This window comes from Diadema antillarum, unplaced genomic scaffold (assembly GCF_040938485.1).
Source record: "Diadema antillarum isolate AM-2024a unplaced genomic scaffold, OU_Dant_1.0 seq00002356_RagTag, whole genome shotgun sequence".
Lineage (NCBI taxonomy): Eukaryota > Metazoa > Echinodermata > Echinoidea > Diadematoida > Diadematidae > Diadema > Diadema antillarum.
Window position 1 is genome coordinate 49,229 of NW_027272970.1, and position 16,659 is coordinate 65,887.

The 16,659-nt window shown below is 38.4% G+C and overlaps 1 protein-coding gene across 1 annotated transcript in view; it reads right to left on the bottom strand.

The window, feature by feature from the left end:
- Nucleotides 1-16,659, bottom strand: part of LOC139714635 (ATP-dependent translocase ABCB1-like) — a 53,137-nt gene that overhangs the window by 20,420 nt on the left and 16,058 nt on the right. The window contains exons 11-17 of the mRNA XM_071626315.1: nt 16,264-16,500; nt 11,203-11,406; nt 10,144-10,314; nt 9,075-9,321; nt 5,030-5,124; nt 3,456-3,623; nt 2,385-2,489 (exon numbers count right to left, since the gene is read on the bottom strand). Of these exons, the coding sequence (XP_071482416.1) occupies nt 2,385-2,489; nt 3,456-3,623; nt 5,030-5,124; nt 9,075-9,321; nt 10,144-10,314; nt 11,203-11,406; nt 16,264-16,500 (1,227 nt within the window). The remainder of the gene's footprint in view (nt 1-2,384; nt 2,490-3,455; nt 3,624-5,029; nt 5,125-9,074; nt 9,322-10,143; nt 10,315-11,202; nt 11,407-16,263; nt 16,501-16,659) is intronic.

Sequence of the window (16,659 nt, forward strand, 5' to 3'; positions counted from 1 at the left end):
CAATTGCATTTGATTTTCAGAGCTGCGTTTAATTTTTAATTTTGCATACGAAAAAACAAACAAAATAATGCAAGACTTTTCAACAATAACGCACCTCCGTAGATGTTAAGAGATGCTTTTAAACGCAGTTTCTCTATAGTTTCTTACGAAAACCTCAAGTCTTCCCTGCAACGCTCTTGCGTTTGAATACAGCGTTGCGCGTGATTGATGGACTTCATTTGATTTTTAGAGTTGCGTTTCAACGCAATTGAGTTTCAGGTTCATACAACTATTTTCTAGTTTCATACTATATCAAACGCAAGCCTTTTGGCAGCAACGCACTTGCGTTTATGTGCAAAGTTGCTCGTGATTTGATACACCTGCATTTAATTTTCAGCTGCATTTAATTACATGTAGTTGCATTTGATTAATTTTCTAAAAACGGGCCCAGGTTTCTATTAACGCTTCGGAATAATTAACGTTAGAATATTCGGATAAACAGAAACACCTACACGTGTATTTCATGTTCTGATAATGATTTTCTGCTAGGACCTTTATGTGTACAAAGTTTTTGCGTTTTGAGAATAACGAGCAGAAAAGGGGGAAAGTGAACTGCTTTGGTGGGTAGCCAACTACATGTAATTCTCCAATGTAAATGAATGTATGCCCTTTCATTTCTGGCGTACAAGACAATATGGACGCATGGCGCGAACGCTACCACGCCATACACTAGGGAATTACCGATTAGAAATGCAGCGAATCAGAGCGGGAAAACAATTTATTCTTTTTTAAGAGAATGGCGATAAGATTTTGAGCGAAAAATTATGTCGACTGAGACGAGGGAATAAACACGTATTTCAGCTCAGTTGGCACTAAAAAATCAGGTCGACTTACGCGAGTTGTCGACTTATAAATGTCGACTAAGACGAAGAAATTTTCAAGGAATAACAAGACAAAAAATCGGGACTGTTTTATCGTGTCGACTTAAGCAATGTCGAGGTTTACTCTACTAAAGCTCCATAGTTTCAGCAGAGCCAGATGTGTATGTACCTCCCTGGTTTCAGGAAGGAGGTACTAGGCGAGCTCGCCTGGTACCTCCTTGGTTTTACAGGTGCAGGGAGCTCTCATCAGCTAGCTCTCGCCAACTACAGCACGTGTCTCCAACAGCATGCACGTATCACACAGCACAGGGTTACTAATACATGTACTATACATAGCCCCTCTTCCCTCCCAGGCCCCATGCAATTGACACGATGTTTACGACCCATTCAGCGCGTACGCAAATTCCTTTACCCTGCGGTTTTTGCCTGGCGGCAAACCTGCTTTGAAGTTCCTGGAAATTTCCACCAGCTTGTTGCCTGGCTGGCACGGCCATGGGTGTCAAGTTTCCGTCAATCTACCTAGCTATTGTGAATGTTTTTCTTATACACTTGTCACTTCATTACACACATTTTGCTTCACCTGAGAAGCTGCTTACAAGAGTGGTCTCACGCTCATGTAAGGGGAACAAATACTATATTTCGGATACTATTTCAGATACTTCTTGATTACGCCTCTCATCGACGCAAATTAAGGTAATCACAGCGTTACTAACGCGTAATAGTGCAATGCCTTTCGTGGTTTCATTTGTTTGCTAGTTTGTCCGTTTTTTAAGCTTCCATGAAATCAACTGTGTAAGTGTTAAGCACAAGACAAAGGGAAGACTTAATCCGGGCGTTCCCGAACGCTGGCTACATGGAGCGATGGCTTCGTGGTCGATTGGGTGCAGTGAAGTTGACGCTATTGTGTTCGAAACAAAGGCACTAAACAAAAGACTTTTAAGCTGGCGTTCCCGGAACGCGGACGGCATGGGCGCATGCCAAGCTCGTGCCAAGGTGGCTACTTAACAGATAAGAAGGCATGCCGGACGCGGGCGAACGCTCGTGAGATAAAATCTGTCACGCCTAAACAGTATATATATATATATATATACTCAGCGGTTTAGTATGCAAACATGTCAAGCAGGCTACACTTGACTTCCATCAGAACATCCTTATATGAACTGCAACTGAGAACTCTAACATATTTGCAAGAACTAAAATCTGAAACAAAGTAGAAGGCAAATGCACAAAGAAAAACCATACTTTCTGGAGTTGTCAAAATCTCCTGCATTACTTTAAAAAAAGAAAGAAAGAAGTAACTCCTTTTTACAGAAAATACTGGAGAAATGGTCATATATAAGCAATTAGCATACAGCAGAACACAAAATAGGTTCAGCTTTTGGTATTGCTATTTTTGTGCTTTCAAATTGAATAGAATTATACTTTCAGAAGAATAATTTTCGGAAGAAAGTACTTGAACATATGTATTTACATCTTGCCAACACTGTGAAGATTACAATATCTGTATACTCTCAAGTCACTAACCTGTATAATGCTCCCTATCAGAGCTGCTACTCCGAGCCCAGCGAATGCAATGCAGTACTTGGTGATTTCAGAGAAGATTTCTCCATTGGTAGGGAGACCAAAAGCCTTCCAGAAAAAAAAATAATAATAATAATAACGATGAAAGAATTCCAGCAATGAAAAAAAAAAAAAAGAATTCTGATCTTTGCATGGCAGCATATGATATATACCTGATTTGCAGTGAGAAAACTTGGGATTCCATAGGACTATGAAGAGGTGCAGAAAGAAAATCACAAAATCTACAGCTGCAAATAAAATACACCAATTTAAACTGACTACATCCTATCAGAGGATTGTCTTGCAAAATTAGGATGCCACCATATATCAGTCGACTGAATATACACGTACAGTATATCAGAATGAAGAGTATTTTACTCATCTTGTTTTTTCTAATTTCTCGTTACATATCAGCATTAACACTCTGGTGCCAATGAACTAGCATCATGCTATGCCAATGGACCGAGTGTATGATTCACCAAAAGGTAGCAGAACAAGGAATTATTCTGCCTAAAATTGAGAAGTCCTTAGAGTCTACTATATTCATTGCAATTGCATGCTAACTGTCTCTACTGGATGCAATGGCCGCGATGAAAAACTGCATGAATACATTGGTATTTACGGGGTATGCAATGAGGCCTATAGTGACGGTCAAGGCGATACACTCTTACATGTATCTATTCATGGTAGCCTCATCATTATGGCACTATGATTATGGAGGTCCCTGCCATATCTGTATCTAAGCAACTGGACTCAACCCATTTCTACATCTACATCTACATCAACATCTACATCGATGGAAGAAATTGTCTGTAAAAAATCTCCCCCTCCTCAAAGGATGATGCTTACACGGCGAATCAGATATTAATCTCAATATCCCCTGATTGAGAGTAAAGAGCACTTTATCCTCTACATAGCAGTGTGCCACACCCATGAATTGATGCAAGGGAGGGCAAAGGGGGTGGAGTGGGGGGGGGGGGGGGATGGGTGGGGATGGGTGGGGTCAGTACCTCACTAAGGGGCTTCCCCACTTACCCCTAGCACGTTGCTGAAGATGATGGCAAACCCAGGCTGGATGCCCCCGTTGATGGCCGCCCCGACGCAACCCAGGAAGATGAATCCACACTCGGGAGTGTTCAGCCGCCAGATCCGACCCCAGCTGAAGTACTTCTCTAGAGCCGCCGCATCCTCCTCCTCCTCCTCCTAGAAACCAGAGACAGTAATTTCAATAATCACACACAGGAACTGAGGGAAACATTCATAAAGTACTGTTGGTCTTGCAACAGGGACCTTTAATAAAATATGTAGTCTTTTAATAGAATACAGTGTATGTGGTGTACACACGTAAACAGATATCAAAACATAAAGTTTTATTGGTCAGTTCACCCCCTCACTTGCAGAATTCTGACATGTAAAATTCTGGTTCATACTGCTAGCTAACATACTTTGTTAACCCTTACTGTACTGGGCTATTTGGCTCCATGAAAATACTGGGGGGGGGGGGCCTGGGAGGCCCCCCCCCCCCCATTGATCTCGGAAACGCAAGGTCCGATGAACTTGAAAATTTGCATGCTGATAGATCTTCGCGTGATGAATCTGATGGTGTAATTTATTTTAATCAATTATGCCATTTTTTGCATAATTAGCTAATTAATTATTCATAATGTGTATTTTATGTATTTGGGGTATATTTTCATAATTTCAGCCTAAACAAGTACAAAATTACACAAAAACTGTGTAATAATGAAGAATGTTTCCCAAATGTGAAATAAATCAAAAAGAGAAAAAAAAAACGAGAAAAAACAACTTTTTTGTTGTTTTGTATTGTTTTTATTTCTTATGTTTTGTATTGTTTTTATTTCTTATGTTTTGTATTGTTTTTATTTCTTATGTTTTCTATTGTTTTACATTCCTTATGTATATCATTGTTTCTAAACTTTGCCCAATTTATTTCAGAACAATATAGACGCATGAACCAAGTGGAAAACCAATTCCTGAGGAAAATTTATAAAGTAATGCAATCCATGGTCTATTGACAGTATGTAACTGTACACAAATATATGCAGCGATTAGCCGTTTTAATGACATGCGCATACTAATTGACCCATAACACCCCCTAGGTAGGTCCGATATGGACAAATGTGGTATCAAAATGTGCGCAAGACTTCAGGGGAAAAAGTCATGAAGCGAGAATCTGAAATTCCCAGTGGTCGCGATGCAATCGTCAAAAGTATGGGGGGGTCTCCAAGGCCCCCCACCCCACCCCCCGCCCTCCAGTGCAGTTAGGGTTAAGAGACATTGGTGAAATGCTTTTTCATTTCCATACAAAAGGCATCTCCTAGCTGCCTTTTATTAAAGGAAGAGGACATCCACTCTGTCACATGAAGCAACTCGCTGACTTTGAATTACAAATAATATGCCATACACATGATCTGCATTGCAATTCTACAGCACTGTTCACATATTGCTGATCCCTCAACAGTGATTGCTACTGAGGGCTATTGTCTTTTCTGGGAAAAATTATCTTTAACTCACATTGCTGTTTGTTTGGGGTTTTTTTCCCCCTCGTATATGAGGGTACTTATAAGAGTCTCCTCGAATGCACCAACCTTTTTGTTGGAATCTCCAGAAATCTGGGACTGCGTTCTGGACAGCATACGCTTCAAACCTCCCTTTTTCACAGATCCCTCTCTGTAAACTTTCTCTTCGTGGCCTGGAAAAGGAAGCATATATTTCATAATAATAAACAAAACATGAATAGTAAAGTAAAACAAAAAAGATGATATGATGGTTGCACAGAACACCAGGGTGAAGAGGGAAAGTTGTAGACTTTGTTGATGAGGAAAGACTGTCATTTCTGAAGGAGGACTTGAAAATCTAGCACACAAAAAAAATAATAATGTGTCATTTAGCAAAGTAAAACAAAGAACATAATTAACATACATCTATAATTGTTATGGGGACAGCTTGGTTTTCAGTTTCATATAGAAAATTTCTTCTGTATCACATAGATGGTGTGGGTGGATGGATATGACAGCTAAATTTGATTTTATTTCACTTATATCTGTCATAAACCAGGAACGTACTCGATTCTCACGACCTGAAAAAAAAAAATTGTTACATACAGTCACACTTGCCTTCCAAGAAACAATGTACAGAACACATGATCAATGCGACGTGGTCATGAAGGATACATAAGTATCTTGTTCTACTTTCACAATGATGCACTGGGACTACACAAAAAGAAACTTAATCTACTACATTATGAGTGCTGAATGGAAAATAATTATCACGACATTGCACAGTGCTTCCTTTTTATACATTTATGACAGTCAGAAAAGCAACTGATAAGAATATGGCTTATTTCCTGCTTTTTCTTGTCTTTTTTTTTGTTTTCATTTCATAGAATCCTTCAAGATTGAAAGTGAAAATAAAAATTCTCAATCTTATGACTGATTGATATGTTTAATAAATATAAAAGTTTTGGAAGCAGTTAGAAAAGACGTTGATTGCACAACACTTCCTTTCAATTTTGCCATGTCATGACTGAACAAAACATCAACTTTGTCAAACAAAAAGATTTAGAAGGAAAGAGAAAGTGTTTTGAGATGAAAATGGGGATGATAAAAGACGTGACGCAATAAGTTTTGCATGTGGACAGAGACTGACGAACACATATTAAACTCACTTCCTTCCTGGTTTCAATAGCTTTGTACATGAGATCAATGTGTGCAAGTTTTGATACATGTGGACACAGTTCATCACTTCGCTGTCAGTCTTGCTCATAAAACGCAATATCTCAACCCCTTGAGGACGAGCTGATTTTGCTTTTAACATGTAATTCCTATAGACAGCTGCCCGAGTATAGTTGGGACTAGTGTTTAACAGCTTTAGTACACACATGCAGTTGTATATGACAGACATACTTTGTACCACCATATTCTTTTGTTAATTTGACTGAAAAAGAAAGAAAAAAAAAACATGTAGAAAGATTTGCCGGCACCAAACTCCCTAGTTCAGCCTTATAAAATGCAAAATGACAAGACAAAAATAGGTATACTAATTACTATTAAGCAGCATTCAAGTTGCCAAGATTCCAGTGATGATTGTCTTTTATACTACATCTTGTACATAGCTTTACAAAGCTGTACTAATATCAAATTATACATCATCACAGAGTTTGATTACCCCCTTATGCACAGACAATAGCAAATAATATAAGCACATACGTGTACATGGATATCAAATAATCATAACAATCCAAACCTACACGTATGTAGCACATACATGTAACACACACACAACACAATTAATGTGTTTATGCACATTGAAGGAAGGAAAATATAAAAATAAAGAAAATAGACAAATCTAGAATACACGCAAAGAGTAAGAAAGCATGACAGCGTGTACATTAACAAGCCCTTGACTTATTCTTACTCTCTTTTTTCCACAGCTAATGCATACGATGCTAAAGATATACAGCATAAGTACAAAATGTCCCACTACATTTTGCCATAAACACAGAATCTATTCACACAAGGCAATTAACATGGAAACAAAAGCACCAAATTTGTAGACTTTTCGAAAGAACAACAGACACAGAAGCCATGCCAAAATAAATTTCAAATTGTCACGTGCATTACAGAATAAATTCTGCATGTAGTATTCTTTGGTCAATAGAATGGTAAATTGTACACAACACACCCTGCATTTTATCTGTGCACAACACATTCCATACTAAAATTTGTTTTGTTTTGGTTTTGTTTGTTTTTAGACATCTAAATAAGAATCTGTCTTATATTTGTCTTGAAAGGAAATGTCATTCTAGTTCCTGATGAGTAATAAAAAAAAAGACAAAAGGTGGAATTACATGACTGAAATGACGTTGCTATTACATGACCAAAGCTTCTATTCCAATAATATATCATATCACTCGTAGCATCACTCAATGGCAGCAAATCAATACCTTCACATCTTTAAAGTTTCCACAAATCTGTGAGGTATATGTGATTGCTTTAACATGAATAATACTCCCTTTCAGGTATACTCAGTGTCAAGAGTATACTAGTTTAATAGTAAATAAGCCATCTACACTGCTACTCATGCACTATAATGGATGGAAACATTGCCGCACAATGAAAGCCTACTCACCCTCTGGTAAGCGGATGCTGGCACTTTTTACCGAGGCGGGACTAACCGCCCGCGTGCCAACAACTGGCTCCTCTGTTGTTAGCATGGCAACCATGTCAAAAGGGATTTCAGGCAAGGATTATTACATGGATTAAACATGCTGTAATGTCCACTATTAGTCATGTGCAGTAGGGGACCCATTCATTCTCAATGTTCTCATACCAGACTTGGGTAAAGCGCATGCTACAGTTCGGTTCAGGGGTTTAAAGGGACGTATTCCAGACGATTTTCATAATTTCACATCATGTAGTACATAAATCGACAACTCCATGTATAGATTTGTGGAATTTATTGTGGTTCTTGAGCAGAGAAACAATAATTTGAAAAACCTTAAACAAATTACACTGAACAAGGATGATGACATAGGGGGTTCACATATTTCAGAAATGTAGCAGTGTAATTCATTACAATACTGCTTGCTTGCGAGTTCACCTGTGTATAATCTATGCATGCCTTCTTCTTTTATTCTGCTTCCTCGAGCCCCAACTCATGTATTCTTATGGTGACTCTGCCATGTCATCATCCTTGTTCATTGCAAGTTGTTCTAAATTTTGAAAATATTCTTATTCTTTATCCCAATTATCACAAATTCTGAAACTCTGTCCTCAGTTATAACTAATTTATAGTTGTTTAAATGTAAAAATCTGAAAATCATCCGGAGGTCTCCTTTAATGAGCAGCCAGCACATATCGTGTCATGCTCAAAGATACATGGAGGCACTGTTAGGTGGAGTAGACTGCTACGCTGAATTTCAAATGCTGTGTAATTTTACATTGTATGTCCTATTTCCTCTGGGATGTCATATTAAGTCACTACAAGCACAGAAACGCTCTGCTACTTATACAGCATTCTTGACGGGCAAGAGTGTTTATAGGCGTTACGAATCAACATCAGCTTGGGAGAGTAAAAACAAAGTGTGCCTTGCCTTGTGACATCACAAAGATATTCAAACAACAAATTGGCAGATACTCAAACATGCTATTACCCTCCTCCCTTGTTAAGTAATGACTACCACTTGTCAGTAGATTTTGCATTTAGAAGAGGCACTGTAAGGCATGCCTTGCTTCTTCAGCATTTCTCCCCATCTCCTGCATTTTCTAAACTTCCAAATGTTCTTTGTGCTTTTTTTTTTAACCCTATCATTTGTTTATCCATAAATATCATTTATATGATAAATATCATTGAACATAAATTGTAATGCTGACACATATATGTACTTATGTTTTATGTGAAAAAAAAAATGTATTTACAAGTTCTGTTGGAGATGGAAAAAATAAATAAATGAATGAATGAATGAATACCATGTTATAGCACTGATAAATTGCATAACCTTGGGATGTGTTTAAAGCTATTAGACAATGAAAGAGGATGAACTGAAAAGGGTTAGCTGAATGAGCAGCACTCTTCCTGTATGAGCAGGCAAATTTACTGGCCAAATTTAGGCATCACTGACATACGAGTCACGTCTTCTCTTACCATTCTCCTCTTCCTCCTCGTCGTCATCCAGTGCGACGTCCTTCTTGGCATCCTCCTCGCTCTTCCTGCTCTGTTTCATGACCAGGGTGTGGTAGACGCCCCCATCCATCTTCATCAGCTCCTCGTGCCGCCCCTGCTCCACCACCACGCCGTCCTTGAAGGCGCAGATGACGTCGGAGTTGACGATGGTGGAGAGGCGGTGGGCGATCACGATGGTGGTGCGGCCCGCTTGAGCCTGGACGGCGAATATATATTGTATATGGGGGTGAAAAATGGCAGCAGGATTACACACAACTGTTGCAATGGTGATGTTGACGACAAGTTGAAGCCGAGCACCACTGCCTCTCAAAGATGTAACTTTGAGCAGAACTTCTCTCGCTCAAACTGCTTCTACAACTGTTGTACCCACTAAAGCCTACAGCATCATTGCTATCACTACACATAATACCACCACTGTAACTACGACTTGTACTGGTACTGCAACCATGCACTGCTACAGTCACTATTACTACAGTGTTGTTACTATATGACTGCCATTTCCCTACTACCAATGTTTTTTTTTTCACTAATGTGGACTTGAAAGACATTTTCGGGAGAGATTGTTTGAATTTCAAATTGAGAACCGCGTGAATAGAATGAGAAAGTAGCATATCACTTTGTAAGAGAAAATCTAATGATATTCTACATGTATCTACGATAAAATTAACAATGCACTTGTGTTACAGGAGGCAATCATTTTTCTGAGCTGACAACTTCACATTATATTGGTTGCACTGCAATTCTTGAAAATAAAAACAAAGGAAATATACCATGTATGCTGTAACTTCCAGGGGGCTGAGGCCTCAACACCCTAAAGCATAGTAAAGCCACTCAAGTACTGATATTCAATGAAAAAATGAGAAATTGAATATGCACAAGTTGCCACTGTGATAAATCTAAATTTTGACCGTAAGAGGAAATCCACAGAAAATAACACTCCAATGCGGGGAAAACATTGATATTTTTTTAGTAATGGTTTATATTCTGTTTTGTTTTTTTTAAGCTATATGAAACACACCTTTTCCAGTGCAGCCTGAACAATGCCTTCACTCTCAGTGTCCAGGGCGGACGTGGCTTCGTCCAGTAGCAGGATGGTTGGGTTTCGCACCAGGGCCCTGGCAATGGCAATCCTCTGCTTCTGACCACCAGAAAGCTGAGCTCCACGCTCCCCAACCAGAGTGTTGTATCCCTGTTGAAGCAGCACACAAGAGCAATGTAAGAGAGAAGGTTAGAATGTAGCAGGTTGTCTCACGTTGATATCCTAAATTCAATGTTAACTCTCTTTGTAGTTAAAGCTAAAACGTAGTTCTCAGAAGAGCTCGAAATTCACCTTCCACCATTTGGAATATGCTTGCAATTACCTAAAAGGGTCTACCAAGAAACCTATCTTGCTGATGTGATTTGCCAGGATGATGAGTTGTTTTGGAGTATTTTGAGATCAAAAGTGTACGATAATTTCAGTTGTAGTACACAACTTCTATTCCAGGGGGGTCCTCCCCATTCAGCATTGTGGGCAGGTAGAAAGTGACATGATGATCGATTGTGCCCTAGCAATCATATATTCCAAAAAGCTCTGTGCTATTCACTTGAACACAAAGATTGCTAGGTACCATTGCTGTTGCCTAATTTTTTGTTTATTAATAATTGATTACAGAAAATTGCCCAGCAACCACAATCTGGTACACTCTGAGACTGGCATACTTCTGGCGAATTTATTAACTTTTTTTTTCACATTATCATCATTACCCATCTGAAATCATATTATTATAGCCTTAGTTCATACATTTCCAATGCATTTGTCCACATTTTAGAGCAAAAATCGACAATTTTGCAGGCATATGAGACCTATGTTTTCACTTTAACTGCTGAAGCAATTTAGAGCTGATGCAAGAGTTTGATGAATGAATATATAACAAATGAAACTGCCGCACTTCTTTAAACCCGACTGCAGTATTTGTACACTCTGCAGTTGAAAGCAATATGCCACTGATGCATCATTTGTCCACTGCAAATCCGAATACCTCCTGCAAGAAGAGAGAAAATACGGGGTAGGAGGATAAGGGGTCAGATCTCGTACCTCTGGAAGGTTGGAGATAAAAGAGTGGGCGTTGGCCTCCATTGCAGCCTTCTCAATCTCCTCCTGGGTCACGTCGAGACGACCGTAGCGGATGTTCTCCCCAATCGTGGTCGCAAAGAGAACCGGCTCCTGGCTGACGACCCCGATGTGGTCGCGCAGCCAGCTCACGTTGAAGTCCCGAATGTCGATGCCATCAATTTTGACCTGGTAAAAATAAATTTGAGAGTAACGCATCAAGACTTTACATACTTTCCCTGGAACTGCATTTTCAAACACTACAGTGATCTATTACAAAATAGTTGTCTGCAAAATTAAATTTATTATAAATGATTACATGTATTTATGTCATAACATTTGCCTAGGGACCATTTTGAATTAGCCTATTTTTGTGCTTCTTGATACAATGTATTTTTGTTTTTTAATACAACCTTTGTAAACCCAATGATGAAAGTGGAAATAAATGAAATGAAATAGTGACCTACACTGTACATGTACATGTTGTACCTGAAGCTAAAATCACTGAGCAAGATCATAATTACACAACATAAATGTGACTTTACAGGCCCGTAGCCAGGGGGGGGGGGGGGGGTGCGTCGGGTGCGTACGCACCCCCCAAATTCTGAAAGGTTCACGTTTTCATAATAACGGTTTTTAGCAATTCTCAAGATAACAATCCAAATAAATATAAAGACACATTATATGCTACGTAAATGTGGAAGAGTACATTTAACAATGTTAAAAATAATTGTACGAAACCCTTTTGTTGTATGAACCATCGGATCGTCCCCATGCACACAAACACAAATGTTATGTATCAATTTGTGCGAGCTATTATTATATTGGCACTGCATGCCATGGCCCTTGGCGCGTGTGACCGGTGTTTTTTTTTCCACTGGCCGCCCGAGTACGTGCGATTCGTGGATGACATTGAGGTTAACACTTGCATTTTTTTCACAGGAACAGAGGTAAGTGGATGAAAATCTAATAGCCTCAAGTTTACATATATGATAAAAATTAAAGAAATTTCCTCGAAATTACTATAATCGAAAACCTGAGACATTTTATATCTACGTCTCACAAAGATATAGTACATGTATATATAAGTACATGTTGGCATGATAATGCCTGGGGATAGATTATTATGTCAACTATTTTCCATTATGAATGCATGCTCCAATCAAATTGTGAAAAGGTGGTCATGAATTAGCATTTCTTACGAACGATCAGGAGAGACAAAACAAAATGAAAGGCCTGTCTTACTCCAGTTCTCTTGTAACACTCATTGGGCCATTATGCTGCCTAACGAATCATAATAGCTGCTTTTTCTAGCCCTTTTGCTAGTACCAACATTCGAGAAAAGATCATCTATCAAGTAACTGTACGATCTCCGTGCATAATCTAATGCTTTTAAACACACACTTATTCATATTTTTCATAAAAAACACAGGTAATGAGCCGGATTGGGTTAAAATTCTCACTTACAGCTTTGTAGAAGTCTGAGTCAACAGTATCACACAGTACTTCAAGACGTATTAGTACAAACGATTTCTTGAGCCTGCACCGTTTCAGGCTCTGTTCTGGATACGGCGGTAGAAACTCATTCTTTTTTGTTGTTTATTTTATCATTATTTACTAATCTCTTTTCTAACTTACAGGTAGCGGATTTCTTTGCAGGCCAAATTTGGAAATGTTCTGTTGATTATTACTTATACATTTTCTCATGTTGTGACAGTTCTATTGGTTCTCATTTTAAAGTGAGCCAAAACCTAAGAACATTTTCACTTATAATTTCCAAAGAGTATTATGCAGGCACGCAAACTCATTTTAGTTGTATTTCATTTAAATGTAATGGGTAAGAGGGTATGAGAGAGAATGGAAAGTGCTGAGCTATGAAGTAAAATGGTAAAGTAAAAAGTTTGTCAGATAGTATTACAAAAGCCTGAATATTGCAAGAGCTCCGGAGTAAAAACAGTCAGTGAAAAACCCTATGTATGATAGCATTGTGAGAGCGTTAGACTGCATTGTGACGCATCGTTATTTAATTTACATTCTTTATTGATATATTTTCATAAATATCTCAGGTAATGAGTCGGATTGGATTACAATTCTCACTTACAGCTTTGTAGAAGTCTGAGTCAACAGTATCACACAGTACTTCAAGACGTATTAGTACAAACGATTTCTTGAGCCTGCACCGTTTCAGGCTCTGTTCTGGATACGGCGGTAGAAACTCATTCTTTTTTGTTGTTTATTTTATCATTATTTACTAATCTCTTTTCTAACTTACAGGTAGCGGATTTCTTTGCAGGCCAAATTCGGAAATGTAGTGTTGATTATTACTTATACATTTTCTCATGTTGTGACAGTTCTATTGGTTCTCATTTTAAAGTGAGCCAAAACCTAAGAACATTTTCACTTATAATTTCCAAAGAGTATTATGCAGGCACGCAAACTCATTTTAGTTGTATTTCATTTAAATGTAATGGGTAAGAGGGTATGAGAGAGAATGGAAAGTGCTGAGCTATGAAGTAAAATGGTAAAGTAAAAAGTTTGTCAGATAGTATTACAAAAGAAACTCACTCTTTTTTGTTTGTTTATTTTATCATTATTTACTTATCTCTCTTCTAACTTAAAGGTAGTGGATCTCTTTGCAGCCCAAATTCGAAAATGCCTAGAGACAGCTAGTAACCAAATATGCTACTATAATTTAATAAATAAGAAATAACAATTCCAGTATGTAGTGTGCACAGTAAGACAGATCAAATCAAATAGGAAAACATCTGAGCACTAAGCCTGAGGTCTGAATTTGCACTCAACTTCTTCCAATGGCTAACGGATGTTTAATTTTTGAATTTCACTGACCTCCAAATTTCACAAAGAAAACCTTCTTAGCATGATGGTTAATATGACATTTGACTGATATTGGAGATGTTTGCGTATCGGATCTACTACCTTTAATATTATTAAATCTAAAATGATTATTTGAAAGTTCGGAAATGCTGGAAATATCCTACCACAAGGAGGCAAAATATAAATGGTTCACATTTACAATTCATTTTGTTTTAAAAATTGTCTTATTTATATTCGTTTTTGACAAACTCGCATACCAACGGTTGATATACTGTATAGTAAAATGAATGTTTCATCTTCCAAACAGCATCCAATGGGATGGAAAACTCCAACTGAAAGGTGGACACCGTGACCATACTCGCTAAAGAAAACGCGTAATAGGGGTCGTTTTTTCTCACGGATTAGATGGAAAGTGTGATGTACGAGCGTATATAATCAAAGGGTATCAAAAAGGCCGAAATTTGGGAAAATGGTATATTGTTCAATCATGATGAAGTACTTCTTTAGGGTGCAGGAAACATTTAAGGAATACTTGTTTTTAAGGCCCGAAAAAATCATATGATCATTACTCGTTTAGGGGCCATTTTGAAAGTCCATGTATGAGCATGGTGTCCACCTTTTAATTGTCGCTACCCCTCCCGGGACAGTATCAAAGGACTTTGTTAATTAACGCAATCCCCCCTTCCTTTAAAAATCCTGGCTTCAGGCCTGCTAACGCGGGTATACAATAGAAAAAATAAAAGTTAAAACAACACCAGGAAAATCACTATTCTCAATTTTGCGGCGCGCTACGCGCGCAATGTCTCGAACACAATTAAACTTTGTAACTTCCTGGCAAAATGAGTTTTTACTATTTCCTAGATGAAATACCGTAACGTGATTGCATGCAACAGACAAAAATACAAATTTCCTCGAGACTTTAAAACGTCATTAAAACAGTCAAAATTCACAATTTGCGGCGCGCTTCGCGCGCAAATTCTTATACAACTTTTGTAGTTCGGTCGTCCAAAGAATATATATATATATATATAATTGTGTGTGTGTGTGTGTGTGTGTCATCATTGGTATTGGTACCGAAGGTCCGTTTTTTTAGTGACCGCACCCCTCCTTGAAAAATTCTGGCTACGGGCCTGCTTTATATGCATCTTCTTCAGTAAAAGGCCGAAAATTACATATGATATGCTATTGTAAAATACAATGTGTGTGTTGTATCACACTATATTAGTAGGCTATTGCTATGAATGAGATACGTACTGTACTGTATATAGATAACCCAGATCTCTTCAATTATATATTAAGCTAATACAACTTCTTCAGTATGTCTTAACCCTAATCAGGCTGGGGGGGGGGGCGGATTCCGCCCCCCCCCCCCTCAACGTTTCGCGCAATATCTTCGCAACGCGATAAGCTCCCGCCGCGATGGTTCATGACTTTTTTCTTTCAAGTATCGCGCAACTTTTGAGACCAAAATTGTTGCGCCCGCGCGTACCGTTTTGACGCGACGCCTGTTCGAAAAAAATTTGTCAACCCCAAAATTGCTCCAAAGCGTGATTTTGTGTACAAATCCAATGCAAATTGTGTTTTTTCAATTAATTCACATAAAAATTCATATCTTCACTTAGAATGGCCGAAATTAATTTATTTTAGCATAATAATGCTTTGAAAAATGTCTGTGACAAATTTTGGCCAAAAAACAAACAAAAACAAAAGGTCAAAAAACAAAAAAATGCATAAGAAATTCAAAAAACAATAAAATACATAAGAAATTAATTTCGATACAGATTTTTTTTTATCCTATGTCTCAGAAGAATGATACAAGAAACATTTTAAAAAAGAAATTAGCTTAATTTGAGCATTAATAAGTGATTTAGAGCCCAAAACAGATTTTATGCATAAATTACAATAATTAATTAATATAAAATATAAGACAAATTTTTCGGAGAAAGCAACCATACATTTTGACAGAATACGTCGCGGGCGTCGCGTGTGCCGATTTTCGGCGCGATCGCGCGTTCCATAGGCGAGATCTGAAGGGGGGCGGAATCCGCCCCCCCCCCCCCCCCCCCCCCCCCCCCCAGATATAGCATAGCCAAGCCCAGCCTGATTAGGGTTAAAGTTGATATCATATCAAAAATATCAACCTCATCCCAGACAACAAGGAATGCATCATGCTTTCTTCAATACAACTATGTATTGCTTGTTGTAACTTACACTTCCCTTGATGACATCATAGAAGCGTTGTATGAGCTGAATGCAAGTACTCTTCCCACAGCCGCTGCTGCCTACCAGCGCCACTGTCTGACCTACATTGACCTTCAGGTTCAGACCATTCAGGACCTTGACCTCTGACCTTGACGGGTAGCTGAAGTGGACGCCCTCAAAGGTCACCTGTCCATTGACCTTCTCAGGCTTCTTGCCTTCTGACGAAAAGCAGTCAATGGTTGGTATCTAGGGGAAAGGGGAAAAAAGATGAATTTCAGATATTCATGTTCTGCAGTGCGCCATCTAGTACAACATACTCTATATATTATATGTTTCACTGTCAACTGCAACTGGAACATATACTGTTGTTGTTGTTGTTGTTGTTTGTAACACAAATCCAATGTA